The sequence below is a fragment of the Calonectris borealis genome, chromosome 11 (assembly GCF_964195595.1).
Source record: "Calonectris borealis chromosome 11, bCalBor7.hap1.2, whole genome shotgun sequence".
Classification (NCBI taxonomy): domain Eukaryota; kingdom Metazoa; phylum Chordata; class Aves; order Procellariiformes; family Procellariidae; genus Calonectris; species Calonectris borealis.
In genome coordinates, this window is record NC_134322.1 from 19,874,176 (window position 1) to 19,892,554 (window position 18,379).

Sequence of the window (18,379 nt, forward strand, 5' to 3'; positions counted from 1 at the left end):
GCCTGGAGAATAACTTCAGGAAAAACAGGAAATAATTCTGTATGTTTTCTTTTTTTTTTTTTTCTTTTTTCTTTTTTTCTTTTTTTTTTTTTTTGGTGGGGGTGGTGGTTTTCTTTTTTTACACTGATGTATTTCACAAATGTTCGTTACTTACTTTCAGCTGGTGACAATTGTATTTTTCTCTGAGTCCCAAGAGGTTTAAAGTAGGCCCTGAATTAAGAGTATGAGGAAATCACCACTGAGAAACTAGAGTTTCAAAACTAATGTTTTTGCAAAGAAGAAAAAGAAATGTGTGTGCCCTTTAGCTGGTCTGTAACCACTGCATGGTCTTTTCAGCATTCCTTTCCATGACCTGCAAAATATTTCCCAAACTCCCATCCTGTTGTTTCTAGGAACTGTGTCAGACTGCATGCAACTTGTAAAACTAAGGCAGTAACAATGTAGCACAATAAACCTCTTTCATATTCTATTTTATTGAAAGTAAACAATCCCCAGCTGACACGTCCTGAGTACACAGGAACATGGAGTAAATTAAGGAGACTTATGTTTCTTTTATGGTGTGTGTGTTGGGGGCAGGGGGAAATTATAAAGTTGCCAACCTGTGGTGCTGCACAAGTCTCCAGGTATGAGCTGCTGCTTGGAGGGCAGGGCCAGCCCTGCTGGGCTCCTAGTTGAGCTTGAGGACCACCACTGCTGCCCTATCTGGTAACTTGTGATGGGGACATGGAAATGGTATGACTGTGCTGCTGGTGTGACCACAACAGGATCAGTATTCCTGACCAGTGTAGAAAAAAAAGTACATCATGTTTAACTAGAATCCTCAAGAAGTTAAGATTAACAAATATCTGAATCATAGTTCAAGTAATCTCACAGTCTAAAGACCCACTGTTTTTAATGCTACTTTTTCTCCTGGTCCAGACAGCTTTCATGTTTAGAGATTTGTTCCTAAAACAAATGTTTCTCAGCTAAGTTGTTGGAGAATTCACCCACCTGTGACCTTAGTTTAGGGGAAAAAAAAAAAAACTCAGAGAAGATTTTAATCTTAAAATAAAGCTGTGAGTATGCACCTATTTATGTACCGTTTGGGGAAGGGATGCCTGGTTTTTGGCTGGGTCTAATTGTCCTGGCATAGAATGTTATTGGTGCGCATTGGTAGGGTTAGCACTGTTACTGAGATACATATACTGTAATTATGCAGGTGTTACCTTATTTGATAAGCAAATAATAATAGTACGAGAACTGCTATACTGACCAAGACCAAGCAAAAAATGTACGTGGGTGAGGAATCTGTAATAACAACTCAGTTCAGTAAGACTGTGACAACCAAGAAAGATCCCACTGCAGTGGAACCACCCCTTTTGCTAACTACTGGTTAAACTGATAAGGTTTCTTACTGCCATCTACTGTAGGAATGCTTCAAGCCAGAGGGGAATAAAAATTCTGTCTCTTAGTTCTCAAATAAATTGAATTGCATCTGAAAAGAGAGAGAGAAAGCAGAGCTTGATTTCTCTCTACATCTAATATTCCCTTTATTTGTCTTCTTTTCAAATTCAGAAAGAATTCGAGTTTTTTTAAAATCTTTCCTATACTGAGAGTAGCAACATCAGGTGTGATCAAGGGAATCATTGTCCCTTTACTCTTTGCATTTTCCATCAACATCAGTTCCCCCTATATCTACGTATACAAACATAGATAATGTTTTTTAATTGCTGCTTTCCTATTTTTCTTCATTTTATCTAGCACAAATGTAAATTACAATCCTTTTTGACAATTCTAGCTTTTGTCTGTTAATTATTTTCCATTAGATTCAACATTTTTAGATCCAGAAGTCTTTAAAAAAGTTACAATCTTTAATTATTGGAATCCAGTTGGAATAATTGGAATCCATTGGGTTAATGGAGCATTTCATTGTTTCACAATAAATCTGAACAAAGAAAATAAAGGCGTTTTCTTACACTGCTACTTCCTAAACTTTTAAAAGCCCCTTCCTACAAACTCAACCTGCAAGCTTCAGCTTGGGTCTGTGACAGTTGTAAATGGTATTTAATAGGATGAAAGAGTAGAGCTGCGCTCATGATTTCAGAACTGACCAGCCCTTTATCAAGTGAATACTAATAGGCATCACTTGTTTCCTATCATTCAAACCTTAGATGTTGTTTGTTAAAAACACTACCCATTTTTTCAATTTCAATGGAAATGTTGAATTTAGGGGCACATCACTGTAGAATTTTGCCAGATCGGTGAGCTAGAAAAGCAAATGAGATCATCATAGCAAAAATACGGAGATCAAAGTCCAAAGTACAAGCAGGAGCAGCCATAATAACATCTGTTAAACGTTGCTGAGACATCAGGATCCACAAAAGCACTTGCAGAAATGGAGGAGGACTGACAGAAGTGATGAAGTTGTTTTTGAAATGCCTCTAGATTTTTTTTTTTTAAAGAGTCATGTTTCAGGAAATACTGATGAAGCCTCACGATTTCCAGATACCTGATGTTTCCACATACTGCTGACCACCAGCAGCACAATGAGCACCTTTTGATGGTGGCCTACACCACTGCAGAACAGTATAAAAGCTACTGCCCACCTTGTTGTTGTTCCCCAGCTGACACAGTAAGAGTATTATGAAAAAGCCAGTGAACGCAGTAGTGTACAACTACAAAAGCAAGATGACTGGGAAGATATATAAGCACTTTGTTTTAAGGTCTCGTGTTGTTGAGCCCTTGGTGTTTGTCTTGCTCAAAGGCTAGAAAGCCTTAAAGGATTCTTCATGGTGAGACTCTAAAGCTGGCCCGCATTGAGGTGAGTGAGCACAGCCCTGCTTTGCTGAGAGACCCATTGTGTCGCGCCATTCTTTATCATCCGAATAAGGCATCTCTCTTCACACAGGCTTTTCAAATCTGGTAAGTACAACTTGGCAAGGAGGCAGAGCAGAGGAAAAGTCAGCTGGTTTAGTGCTAAACCATGTGGAATTTTTCCACCATGCCAGAGGGGTCTCCAGATGGACTTTTCTGGCTGTGTTACATAAGGAAGATGGATTACAGCTGAGAGAGTGTGCCTATACTTCTAAGTGGCTGATGACGAGGATAGAAGAAAAACGTTGGATTTTTTTGTTAAATTTAGAATTGGATTAGCCTAGTGCTTGCTGTCCTCATTTTCTATTGCTATCAGTGGGAGTAGAAAATTCTCAAAACCTTATAAGCCTTATATCTCGACTCAAAGTTAACAAAAACAGCAGCTTAGAGGAAAATACAACAGATAACAGCAGGCCATGTTGTGCTACTGGATTTAACACAAAGCTCTTCATTAAGGCAATCAGAGAAAAATGGCAAGATCCATTTCTGGCTTAGGCCCATTCAAAAGTGTGATGCTAAAGAGTGTTCCTACTGAGCAGGTTAGTGTAAGAATGCAAAGAATCCTGCTGCAAAATGCTTCCAGAGGCAGTTTAACCCAGGGAAAATGAGTTACGAGAAAGTAAATACAGCATCTTGTACCAGTTGGGTATGAAGTTGTACCGTGATAAGCAACAGAGTTTTATTGAGAAAATACTAATGAGAAATAAATGCCTGCAGTGAAAAGTGTAGCATCTGGTCTGCATTTGACTTCATGCCTGAAAGCTATTTGGCCTGACTTCATGCCAAATCCTGCAGTTTTTGAGATCATTGGACATGAAGGAGATTGAACTCCCTAGGTTAGCATCTCAAAATTTTCTCCTAGCAGAGCGTATACGGAATTCTAAAAGGACAGACTTCCCACTTTTGCTTACAAGTACATCTCATTTTTTTGCATTTTTTTAAGCTGTTGTATTCTCTGTCAACATGTATAATAACATTTATGGAGTCGCCATTATTAAAGGTTGTTAGCTGTTGTTCAAGAATCCTTCAACATGTATACATTGGGTTTTAAGTCATCGTCTAAATACCCCAGAAAATCTCCAAGAAAGGGGCAGACCCCTGCACAATCCATCAACTGGACACTGTGGGCTTTCTGCACAAGGAGCTTTCTGCATTGCTAAGGAATGATACCTCCTGGTCAATCTATTTGTGATTTGCAGGGTTTAAGGTCCTTACAACAGTCCAGGCTAAGGCATTCCCTTGAGAGGACTGACTTTGAACAGTTAAAAAGAAAGGCTACTATGAACATTTCTCAACTGTTCAGAGCCATTGCATTCTCCATGGTATGCCAAGGTTCTGCTGCTTTTGGTATTGCCTCTAGAATATTCTACTCATCTTGGACCATGGTGTGTTTAGTTCATATAAACTAGTCCATCCCTGCTCTCCCGTCTTGCACTTGGACTATTGGACTAGGTAGTCTGAAATCCAAAAGAAGAGCAGTAATAGTGCTAAAAAAAGACTGAAATGAACTGTTAATGAGCGCTTTTTTTTAACCTTCTTTGGACCTAACATCATCTGCTCTAGCATCATTGCAATTAGTAATTTCACAGCAATGACATATAGGAAGGTGATGACTGAGTATCTTCATATTAACGAAGATACTTTGATGCTCCAGTTAGACATGTGGACTAACAATTCCACTGACAGCATTGAGTGGCTCTGGATTTGCCTTTGCGCTAGGCACGTACAATCTCTTTAATTGTCATAAAAGGCTGATGTGAGGATCCCAAGTCTGCAGACTCATCTGCTTGGCAAAGCTCACACGAGTCCTGGTCCCTGTGGTTATTGGACATATCCTTGGATGGTACTTGGATCTAGCTGACATGCTGCCTACCTGTCAATCCGAATCTGCTGATGCACTGAAAATCCTTCTTTCCTTCTACCTCCTTGAGTAATATTATCACTATTTGGTCACACTTCAGTCTCTAGCTCGCTGCTCAGTCAACATTCAAATCATTAAAGAAAGCTATGAAAAGTTTATTGGAAACCAAATATGTGGAAGGTTTTGAGATATAGTTTAAAAGCATCAACTGGAGGACATTGTCATCTCTCCATAGTCTCTGTCTAAAGAGAGCAGCTACATGGAAAAATTATTTCTGTGGGCAAATGCTTGCTTTGCCATCGGCACTGCTCTAGGCTGAAACCTGACTCTAAAACCAGTGTTGGAAAATTCATTGTTTGTAAGTAATTCCTCACTAATCTAGATCAAATATGCTCATCTTGCAGTTAAAAGGTTTTATCTTGGTGTTAGCCTAGCTTGCCCTGCTTTACTTCTGCCTGGCATACGTTTAGCAGCAGGCTTTTTTCATTTGATCCTGCAATCATTTGCTGTGGAGTGCAGAGTTAAGATCAGAAATTATGTCGTGGCTTGAAGTATCCTTCATCTTCTCTCTACCCTTTTCTTACACATCAGTGCAATGAAAGCCTTGGTTAAAACCAGCTTATTCTGTCAGAGCCGCCTTGGTGCCGGCAGGAGTGACAAACCTGCTTCCACCAGGAGAAGGGTGGGCGGTGCTGAGCTCGCTGCGGGGCTGGCGGGCGCGGCAGTTACCGGCAGAGAGGAACCGTGCTCCGAAATCTTTGTTCAAGGATTCTTTCTTTCTAAGGATTTGGGAAGGATTCACAGGGATTTGACTCACGTTGCCAAATACTGCCTGTAGCTGCGTTTGGATACACGGGTGGCTTTTAATAAGCAAACCAGCTCTAAATCGCCTTCGCCAGCCAGACGTGAGGAGCCCCGGGAAAGCGGCTCGACTGCCGGGGCGGGACCCGCCAGGCTGCCCGCCAGGCTCGGAGAGGGGCGCGGGTCACGGCACCGGCAGGCGGCTCGTCAGATCGAGCCCGGCTTTAACCTGCAGTTAATCCGGTCTGCGGAAGAGCGAGCTGCGCTGTCCTCCTCGCCACCGCGCTCCGCTCGCTCTCCGGCAGCGCGGCGGCCGCCCGAGCCCGGCATGCCGGGAGGGCTCCGCCGCCGCCCCTCGGGAGAGGCCCTGCGGGGCGCCGGGAAGCACAGGCCGTGCGGCCTGCCAGGTCCCTGCCGGGGCTTCTCGCCCGAGTGGCTCCGGGGCCGCGCCTGCCTCGCCGGCTCCGGCCCCGCCGCCACCGGGCGCGGAGCCGCGCGACGCCCTGAGACGAGCGGCCGCCCTCGCTCGATTCGCTCGGAGCTCGGCCGAGCGAGCGCTCGGGAGCGGCTGGAGCTGCCTGGCGGGCACTCGGTGAGGCGGTGGCGAGGAGGCGCGGCGCAGCCATGTACGGCCTGGCGCGGGCCCTGCGGCGGGCGGCGGCCCCCGGGCGGGCCGGGCGGCTGCTGGCGCCCCGGCGAGGGGGCGGCGGCGCCGCGGCGCGGCCCTGGGGCTGGGGGCTGGCGCTGGGGCTGGCGCTGGGGGTGAAGGTGCCGACGCCGGCGGGCTGCGAGGCTGACGGCGGGCAGGAGGCGGAGGCGAATCTGCTGCCGCCCCCTCGGGGCTTCGGCGCAGCCATCGAGCGGAGCAGGGACCTGCTGCGGAGGATTAAGGTGCTGGGCGAGCGGGGCTGAAGGGGAGCCGGGGGTCTCGCCCCGCGTCTGGTGCTGTGCGAGCCGGCCGTCACCTCCCTGAGGGGGGAGGTGGGCTTGTATCTCGTCCCCGTGGGCTTCGCCATCGCTGCAAGAGATTTCGGTCGAGCGTGGTGTGGGGGGAACGTTTTCTGGGGGCCCCGCCAGGCCTGCGGTGCGCGCCGGGCTGTGAGGAGCCGCCTCGCGCCTGGAGGAGGAGGGCGAACCCCGCCGAGCTGCCGGAGCTCACCTCGAGCCGCTGGCTCTCCGGTGAGGAGCCGCGCCCGCCCGCCCGCCCCGTCCTGTCCCGCCGCGGGCGCTCACGGCCTCCGCCCCGCCCGGAGCTCCTGCGGGTGCTCCTTGGGTTCCCGCTCAGCCATCGCAAACGAATCGCTGAATGTCACGGCAGCTGTCTTACCGAGTATTTCGTTGTTTTTCTTCCTAATGTGGCGTCAGCGGAGGCTGTCAGCCCCTGGGAAGCTTAGGCCAGGCACAGCGTGATGCGGGTGGCTGGTGGAAGTGTGGTACGGTACGGGGTATCTGAGAACGAGGGAAGGCCTTAAAGGCTGTAGGAAGGAGAGAGAATCAAGGGGATTGTTTAAAAAGCACGTTGTAGTTACTTTGAAAATTTAACTGAAGCGCCTTTGAAATTCTGCTTGCTAATAGATGATGCATTTTGCGTGTTGCATATTAACTCTGCAATGTTTTGTTTCTGTTCAGTTTTTCTTGCATGTCCTGATCGCTTATTTACTTAAGTTATTAAATAAATTATTTAATTTAAATTATTATTGTTGTTAGATACATTTTTCCCAGTTGCTGGATTAAAATGTCTGTTTTTCGAAAGAAGTTTATACCAGTTCAGCCCAACTAGTATTTAACAAAATTTCAACTGTAATGTGACAACAATGTGCAGGTGTATTTGTAGGATTGCTTTTGCATTTTTAGGGTTTGGGATTTTTTTAACTGTAAAGATCTTTCTTAATGTCTTCTGTCCTTTTTTTTGACAGGATGAAGCAGGAATCCCAGGTATACTAGTTGGAGTTTCTGTAGACGGAAAGGAAGTCTGGTCAGAAGGTTAGTATATGGGAGTAGTAGTTGTGCATGCTGTTGGGAAGCAATGAATGTTTTAAAAATGAACAATTCGGATGCACTGATCAGGCTGGGATTTCATCCACTTGATGTCACATGTCCAGACAGTGGCCGGAAACCGGTGCCTAGGGAGTATGAACTGATACTTTCCTTGATAAACTTAAATAATTGCCAGGAATCGATAATTTAATAACTTCCTGAATATGCTAGTATATCTCAACAGTTATGTTTAAGAACCTTTCTTCCATTAATCTGTCAGATTGGACTTTGAATATACTTATACTCTAGGCATGCAGCTATACAGTGGTCTGGTAGAATTGTTTATAGGAGGTAAAGAACTGTTCTCCCCACAGGAACTTCTTAATAGTCAAAGTAATAATGGCACACATTTGGCGACCTGTCTCCCATTTGTGGGCTGAGGTGTAGATATTTACTGAGAAGGTACAGAGATTTAACAGATGTCATCCTTCCAGAAATTGCAAGTGATTTTTCTTGTTATGCAGTTTAGTTTTAGAGTCTGTTAATACTGCTCATATCATGTAGACATTTGATGCTTATTTAAAAAAACTACCAAACTGTGTGTCTGTTTCCAGAAACATTTTCACAATGTTTTTGGGCTTTTTGGACAACTTAAATGGTAGTAGTAAATGTCAACATGTTTCATTAATGTGTTATAGATATGAAAAAAAAAATTTTTGTAAGTAAGATTGCTGCTGACTTTCTTCTGACAGTCTGTTGTTGCATTAACTTTTATAGATTTATAGGTTTTCATTTCTCTTTCATCATGACAGAAGTGAGTTGGAGAGCCTCTGGTACCTTCTGTAACATGGCCTAATAAGAAAATTGTGCTAGAAACTTGAATAACAAACTTTCTCAAATCAGATAGCTTTTTCTGGTCTCAAATTACCTAGCAATGAAAGCAGAAGTTTTTATAAGACTTCCGCAGAATCCCTTCCTTGAAGTGCAGGAAAGTGCCTGAGGGAACTAGTGGCCAGGGTTGTGGTTTATCACCAGGACTGCCAGATCCAGTAGCGAGACAACTACATGTGGGAGCATAAGCCATGGCAGAGCTTTCTGTACCCTGCTGCGTATGGACGTAGAGAACAACACTGCCTTGAGTAAGGCAGCTGGGAGGTGGGTCTAGCACCTTCTCTAGCAGACTCCTGGCTCATTTTGTTGTCCTCCTCCCTTCTTCATAGGGGCAAAAATAGGAACAGGTTTAAGTTGCATGTATTTTGTGACCACGGTTGCTAAACCTGCTTTCTTGCTAAACTGATGGGAGCGATTTGAGATTTGGCAGGTATTTTCACTGAGGGGTACAGCATTTGTGTTCACAAGCACCATGCAAGCACTTGAGTAGCAACTTTAAGTAAAAGAAAGGGTCTTGGGCAACTGACATGTCATCTGTTTTATTTCTTGTATTTTGGCAAGGGTTTTTTTTCTGAGTAGTTCATTATTAGACTGCAGTTTTATATAGACAGACATGCGTTGCTTGCAGGCCTTGCTTGTGCTGAGAACTGCAAAGATGTCATTACTGCATTTCATTGCTTTTTATGCTGCAACATCACTTGCACAGTTTCTTCAAACCTAGCTCAAACTGAGGACTAGTATGGGAGGTTGATAATGCCTTATTAATTCCAGTTCTTGCTATCAGACTTGTGGGTTGGTTACGTAGGAAACACTGGTATGGAGACTGTTAAGCTGTCCCTTAATAGAAGTCATGCTGAGTGATGTTGAAACATAGTGTATAACACCACTGTTTTGTGAAGCTTTACAACTTAGGTTATTGCTATGAGTTTGTGAGTGGTTTCCTTTCTCAATTTCTGTATGGACAAAATAAGATCCTTTACTGTTTCAACCATGAATTCAGAATAATAAAAGGAGTATTTGTGACTGTTGATCAGTTATTTTACAGTCTAGATTTTGGTCTCTTTAGTTTCTCTACATTGAATATTTGACCTCAGGAGTAAATTTTGGCTTAATCTTCAATCTCATTTATCATTAGGTTTGTTTTGTAGTCTTAATCAGTAACTTGGGATGCCATTGGCCAATACAATGGGCTTTGATTAACTGTTCCTACTACATTAAAATTTTATTAACTTAATTGAAGCAGGAGCAGGGATAGCCCAATGCTTCATGCCCCAGTTTAGCTAGAGGAAAAATGTTTTAAAGAGCCAGTAAATCTAATTCATTGCAAATAATTAATTCAGCATGTCTCTATGCAAAATATTTACCACAGTGTTTTTATTTTCTTAAAGGTTTGGGTTATGCTGATGTAGAGAATCGTGTACTATGTAAGCCAGAGACGATCATGCGAATCGCTAGTATTAGCAAGTGTCTTACAATGATGGCTGTTGCTAAATTGTGGGAAGAGGGGAAACTGGATTTAGATGCTCCGGTGCAGAAATACGTCCCTGAATTTCCAGAAAAAGTCTATGAGGGTGAAAAGGTATGTAATTGTTTATTGGTAACACTTTTTTTGATTTTTGTTCCTGTCATTGCACAGCCATATGTGTACAGGTGCCTGTATTTGGACCTATTCCTGTAAAACACCAAAAATCATTTAGACAAGTACTGATGTTTGCTGCTCGAAAAAGCAACGCTGGAAATTTGTATCTTCAGTTTTATATCAAGCCTGTAGTGTGCACATATATGTGTATAGATTTTACCTGGGTTTAATACATGATATTTAAAAGGTCTTATGTCTTTGTCTGTTCCTTGTCATGTTGAATTTTACTTTTCTGGTGATTTAGTGTGCATCATATCTTTAATGAAGACAGCTCACATTTAAATATTGTCGTTTCTATCTAGGTCGCTATTACTACAAGACTGTTAGTTTCACACTTGAGTGGGATTCGTCACTATGAAAAAGATATTACAAAAGTAAAGGAAGAAAAGGAAAAGGCAAACAGACCATTTAAACTAATAAAACCCTATCAGGATAAAGAACAAAAAGAAAGAGAAAAAGAAGGGATTGAAAAGACTGATTCTGTCAAACCGAGGAAGGAACATGAAGGTGAGGTAAAAAGCCGAAATTCAAAACCTGGCAGGAGAGACAAGGAATTTGAGCAAGAAGAGTATTATTTGAAGGAAAAATTTGAAAGCGTGATTGAATCACTGAAGATATTTAAAAATGATCCTTTATTCTTTAAACCAGGTGAGTTTCTAGTCATTTAGACTAAAATGTGCTCTTCTGGTGAAATTTTTGTTTCAAATTGTTTTACATGCAGTGAGGCTAGTGAAGTTCGGTAAAGAGTGTTTGTGTGGGTTTGGTTTTTTTCCTGCTCCCCCCCCCCCCTTTTTTTTTTTCTTCTTGTGCCCCATTAAAAGCTCAACGGAGAAGTATTTGGGCTGTTCTGTACAAACCATCTGGTCATGTAATTGTCTTAAAACTGACGTAACTTTTGAAGACTGAACTGATCAGGATTTTATCAGTTCAATTTTAGATAACAGTCTTGTATAGATATCTTTACCAATCTACTGACTTAAAGAATTATATTTATATAGATACCTTTTAATGGTGTATCTGCACCATAATCCAACAGGTTTAAAATGTGATGTAGCCAAGACTTAAAAGGTAATACAGAGTCCCAGGTAATGCAGGGGAGAAGAGAAAGTGGGACCTCAGGCAGAAATAAGACTTTTCTCCCAGGAGCTCTAAGTAGTGCAGTAAGTGCTATGAAATGTACCAGTTACTGGATTTATAAATGCTAAAGCAGATTATAATTTTGGTAACAAATTTGTATCTACAAAGTATTTTGTAAGCGGATACCAACTTGCTGTATTCATGCTCTGGGCCTTCTAGATATGAACCAAAAGCAAAAAATTTTAGTGAGGCACTAAACCAGGGCTAAAAAATTCTGCAGAGAGACCATAGAATCACAGAATTGTTGAGGTTATTTATTGTTGGAATTATCTAAGTTAATTCTAGAGAGGACTTCGAGGAACTTCAGATGTAAGTTCTAAATGAGCTAGGTTAACAGGCAAATGATACACATTGCTGATAAACAGTAAATAATGTGCATTTAAGGGGAGAGGCGTAGGAAAAGGGAGAAGTTAACCACTTACTTGAAATGGTTCCTAGAACTCTCCAAGATGGTAAGAGATCTCTCTCATCTGTAGGCAGTTTGGCAGTTGCTTGGTATGTAGATGTTTCATAGAAGGCATTTCATTAGCACAAGAATGAGATTTAAAAAAATGAAACATTGTTTTGTAAATAAATTGTATTGTCTTAAATAATATGCATGTTAGTGTTCATATAATCTTTCAGGATATTCTAGAACTAGAAAACTAGAACTAGAAACAGCATGATAAAAGTGATCAAGACCTTTGAAAACCTTGAGCGAGTACTACCCTTGTCTTTCCATCTCTAGGGTATAGACACACAAACAAGTCACAGTAGGTGAGCGTCTTTTACAAAGTAATTTTATGGTTTGCTTCAGCTTTCCAAATCCAGACATCCTTCTTAGAACTGGTATGGTATATCTTGTGGAAAAGATGTTAAATGTCAGTCTTCACATCTCGGCATGAAACGTGGCTGTACATGCAGATCCCTGAAAATTTTTTAGCGCTGTCCTCAGAGCTACGTGCACTTAGCAAGCACCTGTGCTGCTGCAGTACAGAAATTCCTAGGCCCCAGTATCATAACCTTGTGATTCACATCATATTAAAATGGGGGTGGAGGGGGAATCTTTTAATTGATTATTCATTGCTATATGTAGTTTTATTGGCACACGTGATTACTTAAATTTTATCCTTCAGATTCCATTTAACTAACTTTTTTTTTTCCCTTTCTCATTGTGTTTCTTCAAGGTAGTCAGTTCTTGTATTCAACGTATGGCTTTACTCTCTTAAGCGCTGTTGTGGAGAGAGTTTCAGGACAAAAATTTACAGATTATATGCTAAAAATGTTTCGTGATTTGGATATGCTATCAACTGTACTAGATGACAATGAAGCAATGATATATAACAGAGCAAGGTAAACAAGGGTGAAACTTTTTTTCCCCACAACAATTGTTGCTCTTTCTATCTTTATTAAGCCAACTGAGTTAAGAATGTGTGATTTTTTTTTTTCACGCTTTTAGATGAAGCAGCTTATGTTATTTCAAAGTTATTCATGTAACTGATTTTATGTCAGCATTATAGTATTGGTTCTGTAATTAGCATGTAAAATTACAGACTAGGAAATAAGTGTTTCCTGTTATAAGAGTATATATGGGGGGGAGTGGCAGGGGTGACTTTATCGTTTGCATTTATTTTGGGTACAGATAAACAGGTAAGTGTAAGTATAGTAAAATAAAGGAGTAACTAGATTATGTTAGAATATATAGTTACTTTGGCTTGCTTAATATAGTGATTTTTTAAGAGTTCCGTGGAATTGTAATAGTCTCACAGTAACACAAGGTTTTCATAAATTAAATTGTAGTATCAATTTTAACCAGAATTAAAATTCTGTTTAACACAGAACATGCTTGACCAATTGATTTCTTTTTATTAACTTAAAAAACCCCACCAAAATACAAAAAAAAAAAAAAACAAAAAACAAAAAAACCCCAGAGAAATTTAAATAACTGGATAATCCATTGCAATATAGTGGATTAAGGGTAGAGTTTCTTGTCTTTCTCTCCAGTCTTATTTTATTGACCTACCCGTCTGGGCTCTGAAATTGATTTATTGACTTACCTCTTAAATTTTGGTGCAGGAGAAGAATTCTAACTGAATCACAAAAGCAGGTTACGGAAAAAGTCTCATGAAAATGAGACTCAAACTTTTTAAAAGTTTGGCTTCTAAAATGTTCTCAAAGAATGAAAATGGTGATGAACATGTTGAATCCAAGGCTTATAGTACTTACATGTAAGTGTATATTTAAAGTGTGTGTGCATTCATACACACACACAAAGCAGTTTGTAATGTTTCTGGGATAGTTTTACTGCTGTATTCTGAGATGCTTTCTGCTGGTGTTTATTTTGCTTGCAAATTTTCAGAGGTTCTTGTGGCTGTAGATCTGGATGCTAGTGATGTTCTCATAAATTACCAAGCTTGTACAGTCAAGTTCTTTTAAATATATGTGTGTATATTAACCCTTTTATAAACTGAAAGATGGTAGGGATGAAAGAATTGGGACAGGTGCTGTTTTGGGGGTCTTTTTATGGGCTAGTTATTGTTAAGCAAAACTGAGATGCTGATGTGATGGTTTTGCTTCTACAAATAGCTAGCTTGGTGCCTCAAACTAGAACATATTGACATGTTGTGGTATGTTTAGTATTTTGGTTATACTATATTTCACTGACATGAAAATGTTTAAAAACTCATGTTCTAGATCTTTTAGAGGTGTAAGTCAAGCATTTCAGCGTCTTTGTAACAGGTTTTATTGTGATAAAAAAACTGACTATAGGGACACCGAGATAATCAAGTCACTGGCAGAGTTGATGGTAGTCTTGGACCATTCATCTCTCTTGCTTTACTTCAATCTCTGATTTTCAGTATTACGGCTTTCAGAAGTTCCCTAAAAGTTTTCCAATGTAAGTGCAGACTAGATGGGGAATGTATCTCTGTACTGTTTGATAGTAGGCTTGCCCTGCCCCACCCATCCACCCCCTTTTTTTTTTTTGTGGTTCCTTTTCACAACTGGTACATGGACCTCCTGTGGTCTAAAGGCCAAAGCTGAAATTCATCAGATTATATAGTTATTCAACATTCCTTTTCATATGTTGTATAAAATGAATCCAGTCATGATTGGACTGTTTCTTTCAAAAGCATAATTCAGTCTGCATTCCTGTTGGGTTGTTCCTGATAGTTCATTCTGCAGTTCTGGTTGGTAGTTTCTAATTTGTATTTTAATGACAGGTTTTGCAAGACTCTTTCTGCTTCTCACTTTTCTTAGTAGTTCCAGAATATTCAGTTGTTGTAGTATATGGTAACTGTAATGGGGCAATGGGGGGAAATCAATCATAAATGGAAACTGCTGTCTCAGAGCAGTCACCTAAGACTTCAGTGAAATTTCAGTTCAGTGTCTGATAATCATGGGGTAGTTGTAGGATTCCTCTTTCTTAAAACACTTTAAATCTAGTACAGGGGTTTAAGAAGAATCCTGTGCTGGCTGATCTATAGATTTCTGTCACATCTCTCATTTGTATATTGCCTTTACTCTTAGTATGTCCTAAGAGTAAGTAGAAGGATTAATACTTTTATTGAAACTAAGCTTCTAACCTAAGAAGTCACCTTAATTTTTGTTTTCCTGTCTGAATTTCTTGTCGATTTTTCTGCAAGAAATATATTTAAGAAAAATACATTTTTAAAAAATCTAGTGTTTCATGAGAACAAGCTAATACATGCTCAGTTTGCTCTTTTAAGGTAGGGCAGCTTAAAATAGTTGTGCATAGTATCTGAGAATGACAAGTTGAATCTTCTTGAATTCTAGGTGTTATGTTTACAACAAAAAGGGACGGCTGGTAAACGCACCGTATGTGGACAACTCTTACAAGTGGGCTGGTGGTGGCTTTCTGTCATCAGTAGGCGACCTTCTGAAATTTGGAAATGCCTTGTTATACAGTTACCAAGCCGGACAATTTAAAAACACTAATGGCAAATTTCTTCCTGGGTACCTCAAACCAGACACAGTCGCAATGATGTGGACCCCAGTGCCAAAAACGGAAGTATCGTGGGACAGGGATGGTAAATACGCAATGGCTTGGGCTGTAGTAGAGAAAAAACAACAATATGGCTGTTGCAGACAGCAGAGACACTATGCATCTCATACAGGTGGTGCAGTGGGGGCAAGTAGTGTCCTCCTCATTCTTCCTGAAGAGCTGGACTCTGAAGCTATAGATACTGGGCTGGTGGCACCACCTAGGGGAGTAATTGTTAGTATTATCTGTAATATGCAATCAGTTTCACTCAACAGCACTGCCTTAAAGATTGCAAGGGAATTTGATAAAGAAAAATGGGCACAATATATAGATTAAAAAAAGAGATGCGTGTAACTGAACTCACTGTACTGAAACATGAAAAACAAATGGAGAAGGGTGTAACTGGACTCCAAGATCACTAAGAATGCGTGAAGAAAAAGCATAAAAAATTCACTTAATTAACTTCTGCTAGTGGTGCTAAACTTACGTGTAACTGGAATTCATCTCTCAGGGAAGTTCCTAACTTACAGAAAAGGAGAATGTAACAATCAGATTTGACTTCTGTAGTACCTGTGTAAATTATGATTAGATTAGCAGGTTTTTTTCATCATCCAGTCAAGCACTTGACCAAGATTAAAAAAACTAGCATTGGTTACGTGCACTGAGAAATACAACAACAAATTATCTACCTTAAATGTTAAACTTCTGAAAAATTTAACATCTTGATTTGAGCACACAAAGACGTAATTCATTATTCTCATAGTTCCAGTCCGCCAAAACTGTTCAGTATTACTTTTTAAAGAAAAATGGTTTTACTGTTTATTTTTATATTTTCACATAGGGCTTTTCTTATTTGCTTAAAAAGCAAAAAAACCCAACAAAACCCAAATCTTGAAGCTACCTCCAGAATGCAGATTTATACCAGAAGTATGCTTTTGTCAGAGCTGTGGATGTTAAGAATTAGAAAAGAATGAAGCTAGAGTAATGTAAGTAAAAATCTTGTTGTTATTTAGATGTCCTCTCTTCCAGTTTTATTGGACACAGAGAATGTGTGAAACTAGTTTACTGTGAAATAAGGGTATTTCCACAGTTGAATATGCCCGAATAGCACAACATGGTGAACTGTTAAGCTGTCTCATTGTTTTTGAATGATACACGTGCTAACTTTGGTAGCCAGCAATGGCACTGTATTCTGTAATGTAGATACTCCTTTAGATATAGGAATTAGGAATTGAAATAACTCAATAAAATGTAAAGCCCGTTCTTGAAGCCAGTAGTAGAAGTCTCACAGACTTCGAGAGGCTTTTTTTGAAAATCATCCTTTTTTCCATTTGGGGACCTGCCTCAAGGAGTTACTTTTGCCCAAGGTTGAACAAGAAATTGTGACAGAGTTCCAAGGAAGCATTTTCTAACCTTCAGTTTTACTACAGGAATACAATAACATCTGAATATGTTAATTTTATATATTCCATAATGGCATGGAGTGTCTCTATGATCTCCAAGATTTACCCCCACCCCACTTCCCCTGCAGTAAATCAGACAGTATTTCCAGGCTGAGACAAAACAAAATATCCTTCAGGAAAGGTTTGAATACTTATATCCCTGCACTGTTTAGCAGCTCTGCTTCTCTGAATTTAAGGAGCAAGATGTCTTAGATAACAGCTAGCAGAAGATAGCCTTACCTGCCTGTTTCCCAAGTTAGTGCTTTTAGTATTAACTTCATAGTTGTTACCTGCGCTGTGATGAAACATGCTATCATCTCTGTTCCCAGTATGCCTATGATAGCACTTATTACCGAAGACTGACAAACCAGGAAATTTAGTATTTTGGGGTGTCAGTGTTTTACCTACATTTTTAATTGAAGCTAGTAGGACTGGTTTAGAACTTTTCGTAATTATAATCATTCTTGTGCCTTAAAACAGTAAAAGCTTACACCTAAACTATTTGCTTGGGTTTTCTGGCCCACTCACCAAAACTTGACTTTTTTATTCATTAATGGGTTGTCTTTATCTCAAGAATATAAAATCAGTAGAGACAACAGAGAGAACCTTTCTGAAAAAACTTTCATTTGGTCAGGCAATAAATGATCTACTCTTCCACTGAAGTCTTCGATATTGTTTGACAGTTCCAATACAGAAGTACTGGACGTGAGTGTCTTCTACAATAGCAACATTTCTTTTTTTCCAGTCTTGAGTCTACTAGCTGGGTAAACATGCAGCAGCAGAAGTCATTGCCTGTTTTACACAGGGAACAAGAGTAAGTAGTTCTGAGTTGTCTTCACGTTGAAGAATACATGAATAGAAATAGGCCAAATACAATGTTTTAAATACAGAAAATCTGATTATTTTAGGATTTATAACATCCTTTTCTTGTATGATGTATCTGTTTTGCAAATGGTATTTATTGTTCTTGAAAACCATTTTGCACACTTGAGAGAAAACAAGTTTCGCTCACCAACCATTGTGTTTGGACAAAGATTCAGAATGTAGAAGGCGTAGGTTTACCATTGTGCTTGTCTGCATATGACCAAACACTAATAAATGTAAACATTTGAAGTATGTATGAAAGTGAATAATGGTTAAGAAGTGTCTAAGGCATTTCTAACACTGAGGTATTAGTGACAGTGAGTGTCTCACTCCCCTCATAAAATACGTTTAGCCACCAACAACTTTTTATATGCATACCATGTTCTTTATACTGTATCTCCTGTAACTTCAGGTTTTTAAAAAACCTCAGTTGTCACATGTACAGTATTGGAGATGCTATGATGTCTAAATTTCATCTTCCAGTACCTGGAACAAAATGGGTCACTGACTTTCTCTGATTTGGTATTTACTTAATGATGAGTTCTTATCTTTTAGGGTGGAGGCAGAGAAGGCAGAGATATGGAGGACTAGGAATCAATCTGGTCTTAGCACATGTATGTAGGTCACAAGTGAATTAATGTTGCTACTTTGATCTTTGTTCTGAAACCAGTTATTTGATGGACTGGCATTAAGTGTGGGAAACTGGTCAATTAAGAGCAGCTTTCATGATAAACTTGCTCTTAAATTAACCTTTATTGTGAAAACACAGTATAGCACTGACATAAAACTGTACTTTTCTTAAAAGGCATGTATACTAAATTGGTGCATCTATTTCTGTATCAAACATCTACTTTTTGCATCTGGTAATTATAAGTGTTCACTGTTTGAATTAACTGAAATAAAACTTATCTTGCAAACGCAATGAATTGTAA

General features: G+C 40.1%; 1 protein-coding gene across 2 annotated transcripts; it reads left to right on the forward strand.

The window, feature by feature from the left end:
• Positions 1-6,139: 6,139 nt before the first annotated feature.
• Positions 6,140-18,372, forward strand: LACTB (lactamase beta). 2 transcript variants are annotated; one of them, XM_075160322.1, is made up of 6 exons: positions 6,140-6,406; positions 7,432-7,498; positions 9,772-9,962; positions 10,325-10,670; positions 12,326-12,491; positions 14,934-18,372. In XM_075160322.1, the coding sequence occupies exons 1-6, from the start codon at positions 6,140-6,142 to the stop codon at positions 15,475-15,477; spliced, it is 1,581 nt and encodes a 526-aa protein (XP_075016423.1). In that variant the 3' UTR covers positions 15,478-18,372. The 2 variants fall into 2 exon arrangements, with proteins under 2 accessions (XP_075016423.1, XP_075016424.1); XM_075160323.1 differs by lacking the exon at positions 6,140-6,406 and adding an exon at positions 6,723-6,948.
• Positions 18,373-18,379: the final 7 nt, after the last annotated feature.

Bases quoted from the DNA above. Each gene is read 5' to 3' on its own strand.
- LACTB (XM_075160322.1), top strand. From the start codon at position 6,140: ATGTACGGCCTGGCGCGGGCCCTGCGGCGGGCGGCGGCCCCCGGGCGG. The intron at 6,407-7,431 runs GTGCTGGGCGAG...TTTTTTTGACAG, and splicing joins ACCTGCTGCGGAGGATTAAG to GATGAAGCAGGAATCCCAGG. The intron at 9,963-10,324 runs GTATGTAATTGT...GTTTCTATCTAG, and splicing joins AAGTCTATGAGGGTGAAAAG to GTCGCTATTACTACAAGACT.